Source organism: Alosa pseudoharengus, unplaced genomic scaffold (assembly GCF_046254945.1).
Source record: "Alosa pseudoharengus isolate Yale_2024_CS ecotype anadromous, Long Island Sound unplaced genomic scaffold, YU_APseudo_1.1 YU_APseudo_1.1_scf_3, whole genome shotgun sequence".
NCBI classification, from domain to species: Eukaryota; Metazoa; Chordata; class Actinopteri; order Clupeiformes; family Clupeidae; genus Alosa; species Alosa pseudoharengus.
Window position 1 is genome coordinate 20719227 of NW_027468718.1, and position 25535 is coordinate 20744761.

A 25535-nucleotide genomic window follows, 5' to 3' on the forward strand; every position below is an offset into this window, starting at 1 on the left:
TAATAGCCCAGTAATAGTGTATTTATTTTAATTGCATAGAGGGTCAAATTGTCTTAATAATATGGGAGCATTTTTAACTACTGTAAGTTAGCAAGTTAGTGGTTAGTCATGTTAATTTCCCTGAAATTACAGATTTGATTATTCAGTTCATTATACAACATCCACTAAAACAAGACACTGGTGGCACATAGTACAATTTGAGCACAGCACATGAGTCATCTAGTACAGTGGTTTTCAAAGTGGGGGCCGGGGCCAAGGTTGCCTCAGCAATTTGGAAGGAAAAATAAAAGCAATAAATAAATACATTTGAAAAATGTTAAATATACTTATTACTATGAGGGTACAGTAGTTATACAATGCCATTATAATCATTTGTTGCATATTTTCCCTGATAATGACTGGGAATAATAGTAGAGTGGTAGCTCTCATATAGCAGAAAGCCCAAATGCAATTTTTACACATTGTATGCTCCATCGCTTGCTTGTGGCTAAATAATTATTAGGATTACCTTAATGTATTTTTACATTTGCCGTAGTATTGTCGATGGGTTTAATAACACACCAAGGGGGTCCTTGAACAGAACCTAGTGGTATTTGTCATGGAAAGGTTTGGCAACCCCTGATTTAGTAGATACATTTGTAACAGGACAACACTGTTCAAAAGAGCTTGAAACAAAAGCCACTTAGTTGGGCCAATGCCCACATCATCAAGGAGTAGATAACACTTTTTAAGCCCTCTTCAGTAAGAACAGGTCTGTGCTGTCGCTTTAGTTTCACTCTCCCTGATGGCTTTGGTGCACTGCAGAGCAAACTGATGCTGAACAACATTACCGGAGAAAACCTGTCACGCAACATGTGACCGAGTATGGATGAATGATCAGGTGATGGGAAGTGGTACCACAAACACAGAAGTATGGATATGAGTGCACACACACACACACACACACACACACACACACACACACACACACACACACATAATGGATACTAGCCAGTGGGCCAGCATGCTTTGGGAGTGAGGATTCTCTGAGCTGTCAGTTGATGTGTTTACCCATCTGGCGATACAAATTCTTCTTATTCACATATCACTGTCACTTCCATCCAACAGAACCATCTCTGTTTATGTTATTGATGTTCATCATTCAAATCACGTAGGGTCTGCCTTGATACATTTTCCATTGTGCAATCCAATCACTCCAGGAGGAGTCAACATTCAATTGGAAGTAATACTAGCACTACCACTTCACACAATATTAATTGACAGTAGATCTCTGTTATGCCGTGGACCATACCAGCTGGAAAGTCACCCATGACCAAAAGGGTTGAAAATTACTCACCACTGGCAACTGTCCATCCTAAAGCTTTGTTAAATAAATGACAGCCTTGTGAAGTGAAGGGTGGTGGTAGTGTAGTGGTTAAGAAGCTGGGCTAGCATGCAGTAGCCTGAATGTTGTCGGTTCAATTCCCAGCTTCCACTGTTGTGCCCTTGAACAAGGCACTTAACCCTTAACTTAAAGTTGCTCCAGGGACAATGTGATCCCTTGTAATATAGAGCTGACATATGTAAGTCACCTTGGTCAATAAGTGTCTGCTAAATGTAAAGTGTGACATCTGTGCAAACTCTTACTGTTAGAAGAAGGGATTCTTTTATTTTTAGGGCAGCATCATGAGTGAGATGTTGCAGGATCACTGTACACACATGCGTCGAGTGAAGACTCTCACAAAGGAAATAAATTACAGTATCAGTTTATTTCATACCACATTTTACACATTTAATAAATACGGTAACATTAAGACTAAATCAATAATAACTTTACATTTCATTTAATAGATTCTAGTTCATTAAATCCCCCCCACCAAAAAAAAGATAAAACAAATGACTTAAAAACGCAGATATTGGCAGACACAAATCAAAATGATTACACAAGTGACTGAAGATAAATGTATCATTGATTGGTATCATCAATACCAGCTTTTCATATAATACCTTCCTGGATCTCATCAAATCATGAATCACCAGGCCCAATTTTATGAGATGAGTAAGAAAGAATCAGTCTATAAAACACATACAACACAAGCTTACAATGTTCATAATATGTGGTATGTGAGTGTTACTATTAAAACATAAATAAAATCATGTTACAGGTTTATATTTATTGTGCAAAGTAATCTGTCTCATCCAAAAATAATCTAGAAATAATTTGATCTGCCCTTCTAAAGTACTATTGCATTTGTTTCTAAATTTGGCTATACTTTAATTTGCCGCTCACTAGACATTTCAAGTACAACCTTGGCCTTTATTGATTAATCATTCATTTATTAGATGCAACTTTCTGCAACACAACCTTGGCAATAGGCAGAGAGTACAATCATCTCTGAGAAGCTTTGTTTCTCACTACGCAAAACTCTACATGATATGTAAGCGTGTTCTGTGTGTTGATGATAGTGGTGCACTGATAAATACTTATGTAGAGATAGGATTTTTATTTTTCACCATGAAAGCAGTCTAGACTTTGGCATGAGGTCAACGAATGTGCGTGCCGTGATAAGTGATGAATCTCTTTGATAGATCTTCAGTAAGATATATACAATCAAGACAGGAAAAAGCAGCCACTTCAATGTGCATGAGATGAATTGGCATGTAGTGCAGAGGATATCTATCCATTTTTCAGTAAAATATTTATCTCATTACAAAGAAACAAGAGTTTAGCATCTCTTCTCTAAATACTGAGAAAATATTATAATTAATACTTTAAAATATATATTAATTTCTCTTTTCTCTATGAACAGCGAGTATGTTTGACAATGTAAATAGCTCCATGCATATGGCCTTAGTTTTGGCAGTAGTTGTGTATATGATACATTTTGAACACTAATTGCTTTTCCTGCTTAAATCTACAGCATCTATTGTTCAACATTGATTAACACTTTGAAGAATACAGAGAGATTTGTGTTTTCCAAAAATACAAAACATACAAAATACATAAGGTTGTCAATGAAAACAAAGGTTGCTTTTAAAATAGTCTCTTCTTGTGATTCAGACTTTCTCATTCAATTCCAGGTTCACAGACAAAGCAGACCCCATCAACACATCTCCTTGGCTGCTGGTACTCAATTACATGTATAAACACTAGTAAATAAATCATAATGACGGTGTCTCTGTTGTTTTCAATTTGTCAAACAAATTATTTTCAGACATAACAGCTAAAATCTGTGCGACCCCGTTGCACTGTACAGAAAATGGATCTACGGGACGGACACGAAGAGGAGCAGTAAAAGAGTGGCACCACATACTGGTGTGTGTGTGTGTGTGTGTGTGTGTGTGTGTGTGTGTGTGTGTGTGTGTGTGTGAGAGAGAGAGACACAGTGAAGGAGGGAAATGTCAGAGATTCGTCTCTTTGTCGTCAGAGCCCTTCTCCACGTCACGTTGCTTCTCTCCTTTTATCACTGCTGTTGGATACGTTAGGAAGGGGAAAAGAGAGGCACATGGTGTTAGTTAACCCACACACTAAATTAGTTAACCCATATGCTAAATTAGCACTAAATTAGTTAACCCACCCACTAAATTAATTAACCCACAGACTAAATTAGTTAACCACACACACACACAGACCAGGCTTGTGTGTGCTTTAATTCCAATTCAATTCTTGAATTTCACTTGCATTTCAATTGAGGTAGCAAACAGGAAGCAGAATTGCAATTCGAATTGTGCACAACCCTGACACAGACACACACACACTAAATGAGTTAACCCACCCACTAAATTGCACAGATGCTTTCATCCAAAGGTGAAAATGAGGAATAACATTTAACCTGGACAGCTAACAGGTTAATTATTGTAAGGCAAGTTATAGTCACACAACTAAGAGGCAGAATAGACAAGGGAAGCACAAGACCATTGTGACAGTCAATGGAAAGTGAACTTTGAATTTAAACACGTCTATCACAGACTCACAGGGCTCTCATTCACATCCATTGCTGAGGACTGTAGAATGCTGCATGCTTACAGGACACAAAGCAAAGTAGCATCCGCATGCTGTGATGGCTCTGAGGATGATGGGTAGGCTACAGGCATGACTTGACATGATGTTGTTGTCTTAACCTTTTGCATGCACTTTTTGAATCATTACACTTCTTCTGACTAACCACAAAGCACACCACCACTAACTGCTCCAGAATATCAAACACAGAATATCCAGGAACATTGTGGGTGGTAGCCGGCAGGTTTACATTGTGGGCCTACCCAATACCACAGCAAACAATGCATCGCTGTTTATCTTGGCAACCAGGCGTTGAATGGAGGGCATAAACACTTCATCTGCAGTCCACTCTCATTCAACGTTTTATGAACATTTTGTTTCAGAGGTGCAAAGATAAACAGTCCACAGGGGGAGCAGGAAAGGTGGAGTTACCATGAACAAACAGCAGAGGTCACCAGAGCTTACCTTTGGGGGTCAGCTTCTGAAGGTTAGGAATGGGAGCTTATGACAGAGATGGGACAGAGAGATTGGGTCAAATTAAAATGCGAGAGAGCAACCACCTCTGTGTGGGCTTCACCTCTGCAATCTAACAGCTGTCAATTTGTAAGGATGCTAAAAAGCCTGTTTACTGGTTTCAAAATGCTAAACATCACAAAACTTTGCATGATGTAGAATCGAAACCTAGAATTAAAACGAGGACATAAAGTTACCCTCTCAGTCCTGTAATTGTGCACTGCAGCTTTAAGAGAGTCTAAGCATGGTTCTACATATATTTGTGTGGAAACACAGGAGTACCATAATACTCCTTTTCATGGCAGCTACATACTGCCATATTGTGTCTAGGTCACACAGTTAACATGAGGTCAACAAACATGCTACTCTAGCTGAAAAAGCTGAATTCTTCAACAAGGCTGCTGTGACGAAACACTGATGTCATGTTGAATGGAGTACACTAGTCTACAATAGAGACATTATCCTTGTGTACACAGTAGAGGTGTACAGCTCAGTTCAATTATGCTCAACTATGGCAATCACATACATGACTTATAGAAAGTGTACAGTTGATTTATGCCAAGTCTTTGGCATATCTTTGCAAACTCTAGGGCCATGACTAACCACACAATAAACTTATCACCCAATAAACTTACTTATCAGCAAGCGAGTACATTTATATAATACTTCTTGAATTCTTGAGTTTTAATGAATTTCCTTAAAATAGTAATTATGAAAAAAGTTCTTAAGCTTGCATGTGTGAAATATTATTATGAAAAAATGTCATCTCGTTAAAAAATCCATTAATTTAATGTACTTTTTAAGCATGCTTAGCATGTCCACAAGCTTGATAAACACATTGCCATTACCTTTTATTCTTAGAGTCTGAGTTCCACGTATTCCCAAAGGAGGATTTCGACATTGCATCTGAAATGTTTACTGTGGAAGGATCATCTCTAAAAGACACAAGAGAAATTGCTTTTTTGAACTGCTTAGTAATGGTGAAACTAAACAAACTTGAATGACAGTTGTTCTGATGTAGACGTTACTGAAGAACATTGTTCGATCATACTTGTAATGTCCCTCCAATGGCACTTGCACAACTCCTTCTTCCTCTCCCAGAATGCTCTGCTCCTCCTGGATAGATATGAAAAGAAAGTCATATCAGAGTCAATATATTCTGAAACTACCATGGAACGTGAAGCTCTCACACCATTTTAAGCAGATTGAGGGGGTGCAGTACATCATTTCACATGTGTCAATAACGCGTCTGATAAGAAGATGGATGTGTAGTGAATCATGGGAAATAGCAATGAAGGACTTTATATAGGCTGTCACCTCTTGCTCAGCATCCTCTAATTTCTTCTTCTTGCTTTCTGGCATCAGGTCGTCCAGCCAACTCAGCTCTCTCTTAGTGAAGATGAAATCCAGCAGCTTCCGAATAAACACCAGTGCCAACACCTTCCAGGAAAACACACACACACCATCACACACACACACACACACACACACACCATTACATCCTGGCATGGAGCCAGTGCTGAAAGCACTTTCACAAGTTGTTTTGGCAATATCAACACTCTGCTCACTGGGGGCTGAGCTAGAAATCGTATGCCCCCTAGAAATTCTCAACCTCTGCAGTCTACCTCTACGGTATCTCTACTATATACTGTGGAGCCGTTCCAGAGCTCCAGTCTGCGTTGATATAGGGCAGGGGCCGAGAGAGTCCTGAGTGCCCGAGTGTGTGGTCTTACCATCATGGGGAAGACGATGGCGGCCTTGGAGGTCTTGATGACCCAGAGCAGGACGAGGCAGGTGAGCTGGATGATGGTGAACAGGTGCACCTTCCTCAGGGGGACGTGCCGCAGGTAGATGAAGTCCGGCTGGTGCTTTGCCGGCATCCCAAACAGCAGAAGACGATCAAAGAACTGCACCAAACACCCAAAACAACGACAGAATCAGTCTATTACAGAATAAATATGCACGTTTTTTTTTTCTTTTTTTCAGAAGAAGCAGTGAATTGTGTGCCATGGCTAATTGGACATCACTGTGTAAATGACCTATTACCTGTATTCCTTTCAGTGATGATGCACCCATGTAGAGAAATACTCCATATAGCACAGGCATGGGGATGAACTAAGGAATCAATAAGAAAATAAAAAGATTACAACTTACTACAGGTTAATCTCTGCACAAATCCATATATCACCATGCCTTCAGAAAAGATATTAACGTCAGCAAAAGAGTAGTAAGTTATCAAGACAGCATAAGGGTATAATAATAATCCTAAACTGTTAAAACCACTCTCCTTTAGGCATTACTGTGAAGCTTGGATATGCTACCAGCTGTTTGTATATTAAAGACTTTCTGCATCCTGACAACTGGAGGCATCCCTTAACGTTCTGACATCATCTTCACCCAAGCCTATTCCTGCCCCTGCTTGCTGCCCTGACCTTGAGCACGGAGGTCATGAAGACGGAGCAGCCCATGAGGGTGAAGATCATGAGTCCAGTGAAGCGCTGCTCGAGGATGCCCAGGAACTTGGGCTGCTCGCCGGGGGCTGAGGACTCCGACTCCAGCTTCAGGCTGTTGACGTGGGAGATGGAGAGCACGGTGGCCGCCACGAACCACGGCAACCCCATCACCGAGCACACGCCCAGCATCACGCCCACCACGAACAGGTCCAGGTGGTACCCACAGCCTTTCTGTACAGGGAAAGAACAATGACAACAACAAGCTCTGTTTTTCTCTTTCACAAAAAAGTGGATCCACCGCGCTTCTGCGGCATTTACATCTGGTGCATCAGACGAAGAGCGGACCGTGTAGATATAAAAGTAAAAATTCGGAGCAGCACAGATGTAGTAGCTATAAACTTTAATTAAGGTGCACTAAAGGGACTAACGTTTCGATGCTTCATGCATCTTCCTCAGAGTCTAGAGTCTGTTTTTCTCTTCTTAACGCCGTGGACAAAGTATCATTTTCTGGCTCAGGAAGTGAATGTGCTCCCCATAAGTGTACAGAACAACACCATTAGCTCACAATAGACTGGAAAGCAGAACTAATGTGTTTCATTATCTGGCTCAGTGCGTGGTAGCACAGAAAATCTCATTAAATGATATCCTTAGTCTTGGGTACCACAACATGTGTAGGTGTATCATCACCTTCCTACTCACCTACAAAATCATATATTAATATATGAAAAAAATAAAAGTTTCAGAAGGAGTCCTGACCATACCTTCAGCTTGTGTTCCTTCCTATTGATGATGACGGCAGTGATCTGCTGGTCCATGAAGATGAGGATGGTGCATAGAAGGGCAGGGATGCAGGTGATGATGATGGTCCACCAGGGGTTGGGTCCCAGAGGGTTGATCAACCAACCACGATCATCTCTGGTTGGCTGCGGAAGATATTGATCGTTTTGCACAACGGTGGCATGGCATACATATGATTCTGAAGTAGAAGAGCGGTGAAAGGCAGGGAGAGGTACTCACCTTGAACACACTGGGGACTTGCAGCTTGGGTGATGGGACCCCCAAGGCATAGTCCACAAACACCATGGTGAGAATGGTGATGAACACAGCAAAGTCACTGATAATTAACCTCACCTGGACAAAAAGGAGTAGATGTGAATCACCAAGTATTCACTATCTAATAAGCCAACAATGGTAAACAACATATTCCTCGTAACACCTGCCATGTTTTATTGATTGCACAGTTATGTAGAAATTGGTATCCAAATGTTTATTCAACTTCTGCCAGGTTCTTACTGTTGTTCCTCTAACCTGGGCATTTAAGGTCAATGCTAGGACACTGTTGTGAGGAGAGGCAGCTATTTTAGCAATCTGAAATTGGGCCAGAGTCTGAGTCATGATGATACCCTGAATCACCAGCCTCAGGTTCCTGTGAGCCAAACTCGTCCAGCAACCATTGCATTTCCTTCCTGGGCCCACTAGAGGGCACAAGCACACAGATCCTAGTGAATTCCTGACCGTAGCCACCATCTGATGCTGCTGCTGTTGATGATGACGACGACGATGATGATGATGTTGTTGTTAATGAGGAAGGGGCCTCTACCTTGGTGGGGAAGTAGCGGCTGGTCTTGAAGTCCTTGAGGAAAGCAGACATGGCGACGGTGGAGAAGAAGAGCACCACGGACCAGAAGAGGACATCAGGGATGTAAGGGCCGTGAGGGCCACAGGCCTTCCCTACAAACACACCGCGCTTCTCAATGCACTCCTGCCAAAGGACAAGGAAGGACATCATATGTATGTATAATATATAATAATGTACTCAACAGGTCTAAAAGGACATCATATGGATAGTATATAATAATGTACTCAACAGGTCTAAAAGGACATCATATGTATAGTATATAATAATGTACTCGACAGGTCTAAAAGGACATCATATGTATAGTATATAATAATGTACTCAACAGGTCTAAAAGGACATCATATGTATAGTATATAATAATGTACTCGACAGGTCTAAAAGTCACAGAAAAGGCCTCTGTTTAGTTTTAATTCAGGTAGTGTTGTTGGTGCATTGCAATAACATTTACCTAACCAGGCTGTGAATTACAAACTTCACAAATGTAATGTGCGTGTAGGTCTACATTTACCTGCTGAGACGATAATAGAAAGGCCAAAAAAATTATGTTTTTAGCTTCTGCTGTTGCTATCATACCTAGACAACTGTTAACTTTAATCAGGACACTCAAGTTTTTTCTCATTACTTATTTATTGATTAATGCCATGTACACAGACGCGTTTCGGCCTAAGCCATCGTTAGTGTGTGGCTGACGAGGGCTTAGGCCAAAACGGTTGTGCGGTTTTCCTACTCTAATTTGACAGTCACTTTATAACTCGCACGCGAAATTGCTCTCAGATTGGACATTGAGCGCGCCCGTTCTCACTATAACTTTAATCAGGATAACACTGTCACACTGCATCTATGTTTGAGGACATAGTAAAACAGGAGACATTAAATGCATTCTAAATGCTGCCTTAAACACCTACACTATAACATCATTAGAGAGAAATGGTCCACATCTAGGCACATATTCTTAAAGGAAGAAAGGCCCAGAAAGTCAGTGAGTAATATCCCCCTAAGTGTGCATATAGAGATGCATTGTTCCAAAATATCTACTTTTAGATGTCTAATATCGCTTTACTCTTTGCTTCGAGGAGGACAGCCCACCCCTGTCAGCCAGCTGCAGTGCGTGGCCATGTGTGTTGTTGCAGTTTAAAAAATAAAAGAGCCCTCCTCCTGTAGGACCGACGCAAAAACTGAACGCATACAGTTTGCTTTTAATGGTGATTTGGCATGGCTAATCCCGGGTAATCCATCCCACATGTCCTTAATCTCCACCATTGGTCCGGTTCCATTTGCAGAGAACCACTCAGCACTGTGTGTGTGGAGCCATAGGCCTGGGCTACGGGGTTTCACAGCAAAGTTTGAGTCGACTGGTAGAGGGAGAGGCCATTTGTCATATTATACCCAGCGCGGGGCAGCGAGAGCCTCTGTAACCTAAATCTGCCTCTACCTGACACACATCGTCTCACCTTGACTTCTAGGGCCTCCCAATAGATCTCAGAGGCCGTGATGTTGTTGTTCTCCCAGTACTGCAGGGTGGCGTTGTTAGGATCCTGAGGCTCGATACAGGCGCATCTGCGGTTTGGGAGAAAGAACAGCACAACAAGCACATCTTAAGGCAGGTGTGGTGGATGTGTGCCTGTATGGTAATTAGATGTCCCTGCGAGCAAGGGGGGGGGGGGGGGGGGGAGTGAACAGACCAAAGCTTTTCACACTTTTCACACTTCAAAAGTGACCCATTTTCATTTTTTTTTTGACCCACTCCACGTTGTTGCTGGCAACCAGGGTACATAGTGCAGCTGTTGGACTGCTTCAAACATTTAGCAACACAGGTTGAATGCAATAACAAAAGCTTTAAAGAGCCCTAGGTTGGCTTTTTGTACTACTGTGACTGTTGCTAATAATAGAGACAGAACCACTGAACCTCATTTTAGTAATTTAAGTAATCACAGACTTGTGTGAAGTCGTCCACTCACGAGTACTGCGTGAGCTTCTCCAGGTCGTTGTTCTTGTTGATGGGGTAGTGCACTCCCAGGTGGATGAGCTTCTCCAAGGCCTCGTAGATGAAGATGATGCAGATGAGAGCGGCGAAGGCCTCCTCAGTGAAGCGTGTGATGTAGCACACCAGCGAGCTGGCGTCAGTAGCCACCAGGAGCAGACAGAAGAATGCCGTCCACAACCCGATGCAGGATCTTAAGGAGAGGTAGGATAGGCCGTACTCCCTTACATGCACAGAAGACAGAACAACACAAAAAACATGCATAATGCAATAAAGAAATTAGAGTCAAATCTCTTTTAATGCATTTATTGCCATCAGGTTGACATCAGGCTATTTGTTAAATGAAATTGGACGTGATAACAATAATAAATTCTAGATTCTATATATCTGTGCTATTAACTTATGAGATAACACCCGCACGCACATCCTACTGTTTCCAACATGAGGTCAAGCAGGCACATTCATTCATTAGTTTAATGGAAAGTTAAATTCTCTTTACATTGTTATATGCATTAGACTGACAAATAGACCAGAATGGCACACCGACGGTCTAAAGACAGATTAAGAGGAAGACATCACTACTGTATAAATGGAACTGAACCTTGATCCATCAGACCACGCTGGTTTAACAAAGGGATGAAACCTATGTCAGCATACTGTACCTACACCAGCTGAATGCAGACTTACTTGCAGAATTTGAACAAAATCTTCTCAAACACCAACACAGGCCCAGTGCTGCCCAGAATAGTGAGTGGCTGTCCAGCAAATAGGGAATACGCGATGCCCGTCATTGAGGCTCCAAACAGCGATTCAATTGCACTCTGGAGGACAGAAGGAGAGAAATCAACCTAAAACAACCCTGATGACTACAATGGTAAATCCTCTCATTTTGAGTTGACACCATTAGAATAATCTATCCAGCAAGGCTAGGCTATATGGTTAGTGTGGATATGCTAATCAGTGCTTTGGTGAGATAAATGGTCCATAAAACTGTACAATAATAATATACAGTACAATAACAGGGCTCTCAAGTGTTGAGCTCAGCTTGGAGTGATATTTTGTCCTTGGGGGTTGGCAGTTTTGACATGGACAATTGTGTGCATGCTAACTTATATTTAGTATTGCTTTAATATGTCATTAGACATTTCTATACAGTATATCCAAAAACTGGTCATTAGATGCCATGCCTGCCATTTACAAAGCATAGCATGCATACTTCTGTGTGTGAGCTTTTCTGTGTCAGGAACAGTGTGAGAGACAGAGAGAAAGAGAAGAGGTGTAGAGAATGAATAGCCATGACGGATAGCCTATGGTTACATCATCAATACATTTGTAGGGGTCATCTGAAGGGCATTTTTTCAGGACCTACTATCTGTTAACAATCAATAGCCATGACGGATAGTCTATGGATACATGATGAATACATTTGTAGGGGTCACCTGAAGAGCATTTATCAGGACCTACTATCTGGCTCACTACTTCACTGTGTGTCACTTGGGAAAGCCCCAAACGCACTACTTTTCCTGGCCTCTTTTGGGGCCACTTATCTCAGTCCTCTCCCTCTAACTCTCACACAGGATATAAACGGCATGTCTCTCTCAGTCTTGGCTGAATTAAAAGTCTGAATAAGTCCATTGGTGTTATTTGATAATAGGCTATTTTAGGTCATGTTCACGGAAAAGGTTAATCCATCCATCAGTCGTTAATATGGCATTAATTAAAATATATATTATTAAAATGTAATTAAAATGTAAAATGTAGACTATGTATAATCCCTACGATTATAATCCCTCCCTTATTATAATCTATTTTGTTTCTGTCCATCTATGGTTTTCTACAGGCTGTATGAATGAGGGTGTAAATACATTAGCCATACAGGAAAGTGGTGTGTTAGTAGATTAGTTTAGTTCATTGGTTCTTCTTTGATAAAAGAAAACCTTCCATGCAAGAACTTGTGCGCTCATTTTAATGCAGAGCTGTGTTTTTTTTGTGAGGTTAAGTGTGTGCGTGTTACATGCATGTATGCTGTAGCCTGTAGTCTGTAGTGTGTGCGTGTGTGTGTGTGTGTGTGTGTGTGTGTGTGTGTGTGTGTGTGTGTGTGTGTGTGTGCGTGTGTGTGTGTGTGTGTGTGTGTGTGTTACATGAATGTGTGCTATAGCCTGTAGTCTGTGTGCGGTATGCTGTACTGCATGGAGCCGACAAAATGAACGTATCCCGTTGTCAGCTCTACTCTTATTTAGTAGTCAAATTATAGATTACATCGGAGGAAGCAAAGATAAAAGTGTCATGTGTGGTATGAGACTGTGAGATCTGTCAGTTGTGTGTGTTGAGATAGTTGAGAGCCCTTATGCACTAGATTCAACTAGACCATATTCATGCCAAACTGTGTGGTTGTGCAGTAGTGACATATATATATATATATATGTTTCATATCCAGCCTCTCCAACTGGGCGGCTGAGGTGTGCTGGGAGGGTGCGGTCTTACTATGCGGCCCTCAGTGGCCTCGCCCAGCAGGCCCCCAAACGTGATGACGGGCGACATGCAGGCACAGTACAGGAAGAGGAAGGACGCCATGCACTGCAGACTCAGGGCGTCCGTGTAGTCTGACAAGTAGAACGGTGCCTTGCGCTTGATGTCCAAGATTAATCCTCCAAAGAGCCTGCAATTGATCACACAACAATAGTGAGTGGGGGGATTGCTTCCTGGACGCTGAAGTGTGGAGAATGTGTGTGTGTGTGTGTGTGTGTGTGTATGTGTGTGAGGCTGAGGTTGTCATTACAGCTTTGGAGGGAGTTCTCTCTCTCTCTCTCCCTCTGTCTCCCTCTCTCTTTCTCTCTCTCTTTACACTTACACACACACACACACAGACATGGGGGGCTCGAGTCACATGACTTGACTCGAGTCAGACTCGAGTCACATTTTTTAGGACTTGAGACTTGCTTGATCAACATGTATAAAATACTTGACTTGACTTTGACTTGCTATTCATGACTTGAGACTTGACTTAGACTTGAGACAAATGACTTGAAATGACTTGACTTTTTATTTTTTCATAGATATTAAAGAGTTAACTTTATTTTTAGAAAATATGCTTACACTGTAGGTGTTGTTGCATGCGTCACGTAAGCGAACCTGTCATTGTCGCGACAGACCAACAGCAAGTGCCAGATCAAATGAGACAGACTGAGGTAGGCTAACTTGCAAATATGGAAGGCTCTACGTTTACACCAAAACATAATAATGCTTGGCTACACAGATGATTTATCTGACAACTCAAAGGAGAAATGAACAGCAGTCTACAAATGCGCAAATTAGCGACATAACAGCACCACGTCGATGTTCATCCGTCAGAAGTTAGTCGTGTTAGAAACCTAATGTCAAATTTAAGGCATGTTAAGAGTTGGCTTTGGTTTTAGTATGCTTTTTAGTATGCTTTTTAGTTAACACGATAGGTTAAAATGTGTGAAATGGGAAACTTTTTCTTGTCTAAGTTTAATCTTGATATGCTAGCGAAAATGTTGCCAATATAACCTAAAGTAAGCGCCTCTCTTTCTCCCTCCCTCTTAAACACGTCCCTGTTCCATACGTTACAGCCTAGTTGTAACACTGTCAGTAGTAGGCCTAGCTAACTGCCAGCAATCAACATAGAAAAGTACCTTACTTTACATGTTAGGCTTATGTATAATACAGCATTGACGGTCCTAAACCCTACTAAAACCCATTGCGCCGTTGCGCTGGTCAAAGTTTGGCAGTGACGTCGGCGGCAGCGTTGGATTCATTGATTAGTTCACTTTTTCAACATTATTGGGTCCCTGGAGATGACAGGTATAACTTGATCTGTTTGAATATATTTTCATGATTTGATGTAGCTTACCTAATATTTGAGGCATATAGAAACAATAATAGGCTATTTTAAAATAGGTCTACTTGAAATACATTTATTTTTATTCGTATACATTTCATCTTATTCTATAAGCCGTTCAGATGTATGTGGCTTGAATTTGTTTGTTACAAATAAAACTCCAGCAGTTCATAACTAGCTTACTGTAGCTTATTTTAAAATGAAAACATGGTAAATCATCATGAATTTGTATGATTTGGTTATGACTGGACTTGACTTGATTGACCCAAGCTATGACTTGACTTGACTTGCTTGATTGTCACAAAAAATGACTTGGACTTGCTTGAGACTTGAAGGTTAAGACTTGAGACTTGCTTGTGACTTGCACATGTGTGACTTACTCCCACACACACACACACACACACACACACACACACACACACACACACACAGACATACACACACACACACAAACACACACACACACACACACACACACACACACACAGATATACACAGACACACACACACACACACCTCCCTGTGCGTTGCAATTCTGGGCCACCGTGTCCCCCATGCTCCTCAGCTTCTCCAATGTCGGTGGTGCCGTTGGGTACACCTGGGATTCTCCGCTTCTCCTGGACAGAGGGGGGAGAGAGAGAGAGAGAGATGTGTCTGTGTGTATGTGTGTTTTTTTTTTTGGGGGGGGGGGGCTAGAGACAGACTGTTTATCATACAGCTCCTTCTCTCTATTTCAGGGTGTTACAGAAAACAGTTCTTTCACTGCAGACACTACAGCTAGACAATGTATGATTCATCTGATGGTGAACAATTGTGTCTCAGAATCAGTAATAACAGGTTCTTCTTCAGTGTACATTGTGCTGGTAATGTAATAGACGCTAACTAATGTAAAATCTTCAGGCAGCATCTTCTACTTGATGCTGTTTTAATGTGGTTGGCTCCACCCTGCTGTTATATCCATGCGGAGAGGAGAGGACCACAGACTATGCTCTTCAAATGGCCAGAAAGATATCGCCTCTGAATCCACAAGCAAAAAATAAACGCTAGCCAGTGCCAGTCCCAGAGTTGTAGCACTGGCCACCCATACTATTTCTATTTCTGGACAGACTATTTTTTGACTTGGCCACACAAACCTGGGAAGGAACATTTTTGGGAGGCTCTATTCTGATGGAAGGATCCCACTCTCCTGGTGGCAGAACTGTTACTTGGTCGAGGAATTCATCAATGCCATCCACAATGTCCTTGCGATCCTTTGCTTTGTACGCCACATCATGAAAGACCTTGAAATGACAGAAAGAAAGCAATGTCACCAGAGGAAATAAGATCCTTTTGAAGCTTTTTTCTTTTTTGACTGTTTCTTTCTCTGTCTTCTCTTCCACTGAGACATACTGCAATGGCAGAGAGAATAGTTTTTTGAGTGCGGCACAATGACTTCAGCATTCTCCACACTAGTGTGACTGAAGTGTTGCCCTGGAAACGCACAAGTACTGTAGCAGCTTAGCTAGTGGATGGAGCCTATGACTAATTAGCAGGTTGTGTGAAGGTCATTACAACACTCATCCTGCCACCTTCAGAATTCCAGAACTCCAAAGAGAGGCTGTAAAGTGCCGCAACATTTTTGCATTTGTTTTTTTGTTAGGCTTTACAAAATCACTTTTCCATCACAAGATATAATCAGGATTTAAAGGAATTATCCGGAGTAAAATGCACTTTAGATCAATTTATGGATGGAGTACATACGTTGAGTTGACATCAAAATCATGTCATTCGGATGTGTTTTGAGAAAGTTCGATTTTACCGTTTTTAGTCAAAACTCGTGAATTTCCAGAGCGTGTTACTCCACACTCGGCAATCGACTCCTACGGTCTTTCCCCTAAAGACGCCAGCTGCAGCAGCAACATTTCCGGAAAGGTACTAGCTTGATGAAATTCATTCTGGACTCTCTATCCGACCACATAAAGACCTCGGGATACTTCGGTTTGGCTTTAGGGACCCTCTACTCACTACCACGTAACTGTAATGTTGTTTGGAACTGTAGAAGAGGTATAAAAATAGCGTTTTGTAGCGGCGAAATGACTTGCCCTGGTCACTTCCAGGCTAACGAGTTGTGACTAAAAACGGTAAAATCGAACTTTCTCAAAACACATCCGAATGACATGATTTTGATGTCAACTCAACGTATGTACTCCCAATCATCCGTAAATTGATCTAAAGTGCATTTTACTCCGGATAATTCCTTTAAAGCAATCAGGAAATCAAGCGAGCATTTTAAAGTCAGTTGAAAGCATATACTGTAAGGCATCCACCTTACCTCATCGGTCATCAAAACTCCAATGGAACGTCCAATCTCATGGTACTGCTGGCCTTTTCCCACAGGCCCCAATAAAATGAAAAGGAATCTGAAAACATGGATTACAAAAGAGGATGTCAGCAATGAGGCAATGGCTATAAAACAACGTGAAAAATACCAAAAACATTAGTGACTTCATAGAATGTTCATTCTAGCGTGTATTGTATAAAAGCAGTTCAAAAAGGTTTACTATGTTGTGACATGGATGTAACCACTGCACATAGAATGCTGTGACCCATGGACTACACTCAGCAGGTGGGACAGCTACCTGGACGTGATGGGGACCTCTGCTATGCCATTCAGCATCACCGCAGGGGAGAGGCGCACAAACGCTACCACAGGCTTATCCAGAAAGTCCAGCTCTCCCACCAGGATGTTGGCGGCCTCGGCCCCCGGTGGAATCTTCTTCATGAAATGTAGGTCTATCTGTGGAGACACATGGCCAGACGGCTTTCTGAACGACTGGATTCACCTCTGCCCGGTGCCAGATTGGCTGGCGGCCACCCGCTTTGCTCTCGTTTTTATCCGACACCCCCCCCCCCCCCCCATTCCTAACTACCTGCCAAAGGGCTGTGTGGGCTTATGAGTGCTGCTTAGAATGGCACATCTAAACACATATGCCCACCCAAAACACGTCCAATGAGACATCCTGTGTAAAAAAAAAGCGGCTGCAGGTGGATGATCGCATTAGCCAAATCTGGAGCCTGCAATTACACCAAATGAAAGGGACCATTTTGTCCTCCTATTTCACTGCTCCATCCCTCTATAACATATAGGCAGAGCTGTAGAGCCAGGACCACCACCAGTCCCATCAATATGCTGCTGTCTGCTGTCTGCCATGGAGCTGCACTGCGTCAATCCTACAGGCCGCGGCTTAAAGAGACAGAGGACTGCGGAGGGAGGTACAGGGGCGGGAGCAACCTTGAGCTGTATCTCTGGCAAGCTGCAGCTGCTGCTGCTGTAACCAGGGCTGCACTGTCATGTTCCACCACATGTAATTAGGATGCCATGAAAACCTTTCCATCATCATTCTCAGCAGAAACACTGACAGTCTGACTCATTGTACATGTGGTCTGAATATTAGCAGTTGGATACTGAGAAACAGGAGAACATAACATGTCAAGTGTCAAGTCAACATCTGCCCCAAAAGAGCTTAACTACATACAGGATAGAATATGACAGAATGTCATGAATTCCACTGAAGTGGTTCAATAATCTTTCACTGAAGCGTGAGGGGAACAGGTGGTTTGCCTGAACAAAAGCTCTACGAGCATACTTAAAAACAGACTGCAGGTTCATTCTGTGGAAACGGACAATCAACAAAATGCCAGGGTGGCAGAGCACAAATTGCGCCCGACTTAGAAAACGGCGGTTATTTTTAGGGTGGCGCTCAGTCTTAATGGGCAGAGATCAGTTTTGCACTCAGTACAGCTAAAATCCTAATCCACAGTCAGAGGTGAGCTGTCTAATGCTGGAAAAATCCCTTTGTTATTTGGGGCAGACCAGACACAAACAGAAAACAAATGAATTAAGCATTTTCCAGCTAGTTGTTATAATTTAATAGTTCCATCATTTCCATCTCGGCAGATTGACAGTTTCACGGCACCTAATCATTGAAGTGAAAAAACACTGTACAGTATTGGCAGCCCTCCATTAAAACATATTCAGTAATAAGCTGATTTACAGCTAATCAAGGCTTTTAGCAGACCTTGGGAGAAACAGAAAGGATAATTCATTAGAGACAATTATTCTGGCTAAATACTATATAGTAGAGCCATTAATAAGTTTGCTGACTTTGCAGAATGCTCATTTGAGCTGATGGTTGGAGTAATGTACAATATAAAATCAGGTCGAGTGAAGGTATAAAACTGTGCATATTGAAATGCAAGAAATCAACACCCAATAATACCCATTGCACTACTGTGAAAATAGAATAAACTAACTGCTTCATGCCCATGAGAAAGAAATTGAGCTTGATTACTCATACAGACATTGTGCAACATCATCAAACATAATCAAAACATTGGCTGTGTTTTCTCAAATGAAGTGTGTGTTATGGCTTTCCCTGTAGGTTCTGTGTGTAAAAGAATGAGTGTGTGATCTGCTGGGGGTCGTGGGTTCTTACCTTGCTGAAGTCCACGGCACTGTTCTCTCGGCTCACCTCACTCTTCCCCTCTGGGGCCATGGGGAGCGTCTGGGGAGAGATCATCTGACCTGCGATCGGACCGGGACGAAAAGTTCAAGCTGTCACTTATCTGGCCACAAGTGGCCCTTCAACTGAGCGCATCAGCCGCTCTCATCATAAACGAAAGGCACAGGCCGGCCTCACAAATGGTAATACATCACAGCAGACAGAAGTGTCTCTTCAGGGCGGTACTGTGTTTGCTTAACGGCCTTTGCTCCAAGGGTGAGCACTAAGGTGGACCATTGACACTCTGCTGTGTTGTATTCAACATTGGCAACATCCCCAGCGATTTGAGGAGAATCTCAAGAGCAGATAAAAGCAGCTGGGTGAGAGAGGTGGTGAATGGAGTGACTGCATGAATGAGTGAGTGAGTGAATGAGTGAGTGAGTGGATGAATGAATGGTGGATCGGGAGAATTTGTGATTGAGGGGGGTGCCTGTGATGATTAAAGCGTTGTTGCCCCCTTTGAGACAGGTTGATACAAACATGAAATTAGCTCGAGGACAGACCAGAAGAAGAGGGGGTCTCTAAAGCGGAGAAATGACATTTGCTAAAACTAATTTCAGTGTTTGATCCGCGTGTTGGCAGGTGCTATCTCTCTAGTCTAAGCTGCTAAAAAGCATCAGGGCCAGAAGCAGACCTTTCGGGTATGATCTTTTTTTTTAGCATAAAAACATCTGTGTCAGAGCTCTGCCACTAAAGCGATTTCACAAGCAGACAAAAACAACGAAGTAACACCCAAACATGAACCCCTTTAGCACTTTAGCATAATTCGGCCCCCGCAAACAACTAAAAAAAATTTTGATTTTGATTCTGATTACACATACTCTGACTTGCACGACCAGATTTTTGCAGATTGGTCACGCACATGTCTGTTAAAATGCTGCTTTTTGGATAAGCACTACTGGAATTAATGACTCAATTCATTAATTTAACACTCCAGATGAGGCACTAAAAGGGTTTAGGGTGTTCTTTGGGGTGTTAATGTCAGCATGTGGGGAGCTGCCACACTCTGCTTCCTAAACATAAGACCTGCTAAAGGTGATCCTGGAAAACAGGGTTTATTTCCAATAATTAGAGGGGGCAATTATCTCGCCATTTCTCTGAACTCATTTCAGTATCATGCAGCATGGGATATTGAGTCAGGCATACCTAGTCATGCTATATCTATGTCTGTTAAAAAGACATGACTTTTTTAAAATGTTGTAAAAATGAAACAGTATTGTGATAACTGAGTAATGTGTGGTTATTTTGTCTTTTTAGTTTTCTCAACTTAAATATTTAGTTTTATCCACTTAAATATTTAGTTTTATCCATGTCAGCCATTGTCAGTGTTGTGACACCCACTAACCTCTGAGCACCAAAACTGTTAAGAAACACAAATTAGAGGAAAAAACAAACAAACAAACAAACATCTCTGTGCTCCATGTTGAGCTGCAGAGAATCATCATTTTACATCTCACAGCACTGCGAAGTGCCACACTTCCCTCCAACCTGTCAACTAGCACTGACAGAGACACGACAACAGCTTTATGAGGAAGTCCTTCACAGGGACCTTCACCTTCACAAGTTATGTTTTAGGAAGGAGCTAAAGGAGCGAGTCGGTGAAGTATTTTAAGTTGCCTGCATCCGTGTCCTCCTCCGTGTCCAGTGGCTGGATATCGGACACGTCCGTGGCGTGCGGGGGATGTGGGCTCTTTTGCGGGGGTCTGTGCTGCGGGGCGGTGGGGGGTGGGTGGGTGGTGGATGAGGTGGGGATCGGAGTGGAGACGGGGACAGGGACACACTGAGGGCAACAGAGTGACCAGGGAGCGCAGGACGACACCTGCCTCTCACTCCGACAGCCCGCCCTCTTACAAGAGCCACAGAGGGCGGAACAGAAGGATGAGCCGCCTGCCAATGACACACACACACACGCAGACATACAAAATACATACATTAAAGACTCACACACACACACACACACACACACACACACATACAAATACATACAGTAAAGACACACACACACAGATTAAAAAGACTGACTCAACCACAGGAAACAGGAGAACAGATGCTGAACCACACCAATAAAGGGTAAGAAATGGACAATGCAGGGTAATATGGAACTGTCTTACAATGGAATTAAACAGACCTTCCCAGATACCTTCCACCAGTAAAAGATAGTGACAGGGTAAAGGGTAATGCAAAATGCTAACCCATATTTTACCAAATTGAGTGTAGGTAGGTATACAGAGTGTAAAGAGGAAAATAAACTGCTGTCATTGGAGTTGATAGTCAAGAATTTATCATATCATTAATCATATATGTGGTGCATGGTTACTCCGTACATTTTTGCTAAATTGCTTATAATGGCTATCATCACTTAATTCATCTAACCATAATATACTGTACTGTAACTACTGACCATTTTCCATCCCAAGTTAGATGTACCCTAAAACTATTCTAAAAGCTTCTCATCTGACACAACTCAACTGACTGCAAGAGACTGATGATATTTCAAGACTTTCTTAAGTGGACACAGCCGAGAAGTGAGAGCATCACCTCAGCCGAGAACCGATACGGTGACGCTCACCGTTTTTGTCCATGTTGTGAGCCTCGGACTGCTTCTTGCCGATGTCTGCGAAGGAGCGCACGATGGGGATGCGGTTAGCCAGCTTCTTCTGATTCTGGTGATGGTGCTGCTTGAGGAGTGCCTCACGGACTTTACGACGGATGTCGTCTCCCAGAGGAATGGCGGCCTCCTGGTGGTCCAGGATCATTTCTGACCACCAGAGAGAGAGAGAGAGAGGATAGAGAGTGAGAGAGGAGAGAGAGAGACAGTGAGAGGATATTAAAAGCATCTGAGCTCTTTCAAGATGCCAGATCAACACTTCTGAACAAACGCTGTTAGGTTCCAAGGTTGTTAATCATTGTTAAATTCATACTCCAAGCATGTTAAATAACACTAACACTAAATGAGGACACAGAGCTGTTGGGCAAATTGATTTGGGGTTCATAGAGGTTCTGACACACACAAAAATGAGCTCGGTGGTGAACATAATGCCTGATTTAACAGAATCCATGTTCAAGCCTTTTCTGGGCAAGCAGAAGTGAATAAATAATTAATGGCACAGATGTGAACAATCTGCGGAGTGTATAATGATCCCCGATTAAAGACAGTGTGCTGGTGAGTTCTGCTGCTCCTGGGCCGATGTAGTTCATCTTTCCACTGGGTCATTTACAGCGAAAAACATCATGCAGATGGGACCTGTTAAGTTATTACACAGATCAATCAGCACCCCTCTGCAGCAAGTGAGCTAGTGAAATGGCAGCACGTGTTATGACTACACATCCCATTTGTTGCAGCACACAAGCCATTTGGGTATGGGTGAGAGAGAGAGCGAGAGACAGAGAGAGAGACAAAAAAAGTCATTTAGTCCAGGTTTTCTCTGATGTATAATTCACATGCTTAAGGAGCTGTGATAGAGCCTGGGAGCGCTTGCATGATTGATGAGGTGAGACCTCACATTAGCGCAGCTAAAATAGCTCTGAGGAGCCCACAGCCCACAGACAGGTTCTGGGGGGGGAGCGTGGGGAATTGCTGTGCCTTGCTACAATCTGAGCAATGTCTCTGTACATTAGCACAATTAAAAAAAACACCTTCCAGTTCAATGACAGGTCGCAGCGAATGAACCAAGAACTTTATTCTCATATTAAATCAAACTAAATGCGCATTAACTAGCATCCTAGTGTTTAACCTACAGAGAGTAGTTTCCACTGTTGTCTCCATGGTTTACAGTTGGACGCACTGTGTTGATTTGAAATTGCCATAGTGGTGGACTGAAAATTGAATTCAAATTTGCCAGTGTTGGGTAGACAGAGGTGTGGAGCTGAGCTGCGGCTCTACCTGCGATCTCGTCCAGCGAGGTGGCCCTCATGTCCAGCAGCACGGTGCCGTTAAGGATGCAGGAGCGCAGCTCAAACAGGCTGTGCAGCGAGAGAGTGGCCACGTACGGCTTACTCCACCTCTCTCCGCCATCCTCCACATCCTCCTCAAACTTCAGCCACCTGGGACACACACACACACACACACGCACACACACACACACAAACAACACACACACACACACACACACACACACACACACACACACATACAAACAACACACACACACATACAAACAACACACACACACACACACACACACACACACACATACAAACAACACACACAAACAACACACAAAGACATAAATAACACAGGTTATCTTCAGATCACTCCGTTATATCTGCCACCTCAAACTGGCGCTGCCTGCACAAGGACGTGGCCCTGGTGAGGTGACTTTGCGGCAGACGCGCGGCCACAGCCAGCTGCTCCGCCATATGTGCTCAGAGTATGGACGAGGAGCTCATTAGAGCTGTGACATCAGCAGGTGCTGTGGAGTCAGGTCTGTGGCACACGTTGACGAGCCATACTAATGTGGTGTGGCTATTTCAAAGGTGGGATGGCGGTGGGCTTTATCCCTGGGGAACTAATGTTTGTGATAGGTTGCATCCTAAAAACAGATGAAATAAATATGTTCTTGTCATATTCAGGTGAGCGTTATATAGCGTTAGATAGCGATATAGAGCGATATACTGTAGCTACAAGTTTCATTCAAATCAGTCACTGTCATCCAAAGGCAATTTCATCACAAATCTCCAGAGGGAAAAATCACAAATCACACCACTATAAGTCTGATACAGGGAGAGCCATAGTGTCTCATAGAAGTGTCAGCATCCTGTTCTACAAGCTCAGCAACCACAAGGGTCCCAGTCTGGGGCCGTTTCATGGTCCAAATCCATTCCTCTATACAAATTGCTCCTGTCAAAGTCTTTAATATACTATCAATTTTAAAAAAGCCAGGCCATTAAAACAAAACACTTTATAGGCTTTCAGATAAACTTGGGGTGAGCTGAACAACAACAAGATCCACAGTGATGAACATCTAACTGTCAGAACAAGTACACTACCGATCAAAAGTTTGGGGTCACTTAGAAATTTCCATTCAACTCCATTATAGACCGAATACCAGCTGAGATCAGTTGCATTGTTTTCTTAATCAGGGCAGCAGTTTTCAGATCATATTATGTGCTTACATAATTGCAAAAGGGTTCTCCAATGTTTTCTCAGTTAGCCTTTTAATATGATCAGATTAGTAAACAGCATGTGCATTTGGAACATTGGATGAATGGTCGCTGATAATGGGAAATGTAGATATTGCATTAAAGATCAGCCATTTCTTTCTAACAGTTGTGTAATCTGAAAACTGCTGCCCTGATTAAAAAAACAATGCAACTGATCTCAGCTGGTATTCTGTCTATAATGGAGTGGAATGAAAATTTCTAAGTGACCCCAAACTTTTGATCGGTAGTGTATATGTTGAGGTTATTAGGAGTTCTGTGGAACCGTCAACATGAATGTCCATCAGATGGCTGGCACAGTTCTGTGATGAGAGTCACTTGAAACTGTTACCATAACAACTTCCACCCCAGGCAGAAAAATCGTTGGAAAACGGCCAGACAACTGCCATACTGTATTTATGACAAAACAAAGGTCTTTCTGGACAGCCCTGCAGATGCTAACCATAATACACATTGAACATCATATTCTAGGTTCCTAAGCCCTTTCCCTTCAAATTAAAGCACTTGTCAGTGTACAAGTAATTCCCTGCCACACAATTGCAAGCCTTGTACATGGTGTCTGGCTGAAGGATGCAGGGTGCACGCAGGCTGCAGCACAGTGGATGTGAGTGGGAAAAAAGACTCAGCAAGCCGAACTGGATGTGCCGACAGAACTCATCCTAGCAGCTGTGAGTCATGCCATGGTTATGAGACTGCTCTCCACATGCATTCACTGTGCCTTTGTCAGGCACCAGACAGCTTCAACGCAGCTTCTGGTCGCATCACACAAGAGTTACGAAACAGCAGCAATATTGACACCTAATACATCTGCTCAGGCCATCAGGGATTAACACAACAGTTATTGTCAGTCGTGCTAAGTAAGATTAGAAATTGATTTATAAAACCTAGTATAGTGGGCATAACAGATGGGAAGCCATAAAAATTAAACGATACCGCCTGAGGCAGTAAAAGACTGAGTTGTGCACCCTTACAGTAAGTGCATTCAAGTATTCAAGAAATTGTTACGTCAGGGGAACTAAGTATGACTACTTAAGAGCATTTGTGCAGCCCACTTCAAGGGCACCTAATGTGAGTTACTTGAATAGCGTGCCCATCCCTCTAGGTGCACACGTAACGGTGGTGGTGGTGGTGGGGGTGTTGGCGGTGTTGCATTACCTGGCCGTCTCTCTCCACTCGACGTCCTCCCCTTCCCGCCAGCAGATCTCGTCCAGCTGTGTGAAGAGGTCGTGGGGAATGTGCTCCTCGTCGTCATCCTCTGTGCCCAGTAGGAACTGCACTCTCTGAGATGGGGTGTCTGACGACCAGAGACGGATGGAGAACGCTCACAGTCCATTAAAACAAACTTATATAAACATGCACTGTTTACAGTTATGGTTGGTTATGGTTACCAGTTATGGTTTAAAGCAA

The 25535-nt window shown here is 42.7% G+C and overlaps 1 protein-coding gene across 1 annotated transcript in view; it reads right to left on the reverse strand.

Annotated features, from left to right (window-relative positions):
* Positions 1-3381: 3381 nt before the first annotated feature.
* slc4a10b (solute carrier family 4 member 10b) overlaps positions 3382-25535 on the reverse strand; it is a 41031-nt gene continuing 18877 nt past the window's right edge. Inside the window, exons 4-22 of the mRNA XM_076262787.1 lie at positions 25284-25422; positions 22852-23012; positions 21538-21726; positions 18903-18991; positions 17046-17203; positions 16739-16826; positions 15561-15707; positions 14944-15044; positions 13050-13224; positions 11253-11386; positions 10543-10788; positions 10036-10141; positions 8546-8707; positions 7963-8076; positions 6539-6607; positions 6226-6399; positions 5810-5932; positions 4445-4460; positions 3382-3449 (exon numbers count right to left, since the gene is read on the reverse strand). Coding sequence (XP_076118902.1) covers positions 3382-3449; positions 4445-4460; positions 5810-5932; positions 6226-6399; positions 6539-6607; positions 7963-8076; positions 8546-8707; positions 10036-10141; positions 10543-10788; positions 11253-11386; positions 13050-13224; positions 14944-15044; positions 15561-15707; positions 16739-16826; positions 17046-17203; positions 18903-18991; positions 21538-21726; positions 22852-23012; positions 25284-25422 — 2459 coding nt within the window. The remainder of the gene's footprint in view (positions 3450-4444; positions 4461-5809; positions 5933-6225; positions 6400-6538; positions 6608-7962; positions 8077-8545; positions 8708-10035; positions 10142-10542; positions 10789-11252; positions 11387-13049; positions 13225-14943; positions 15045-15560; positions 15708-16738; positions 16827-17045; positions 17204-18902; positions 18992-21537; positions 21727-22851; positions 23013-25283; positions 25423-25535) is intronic.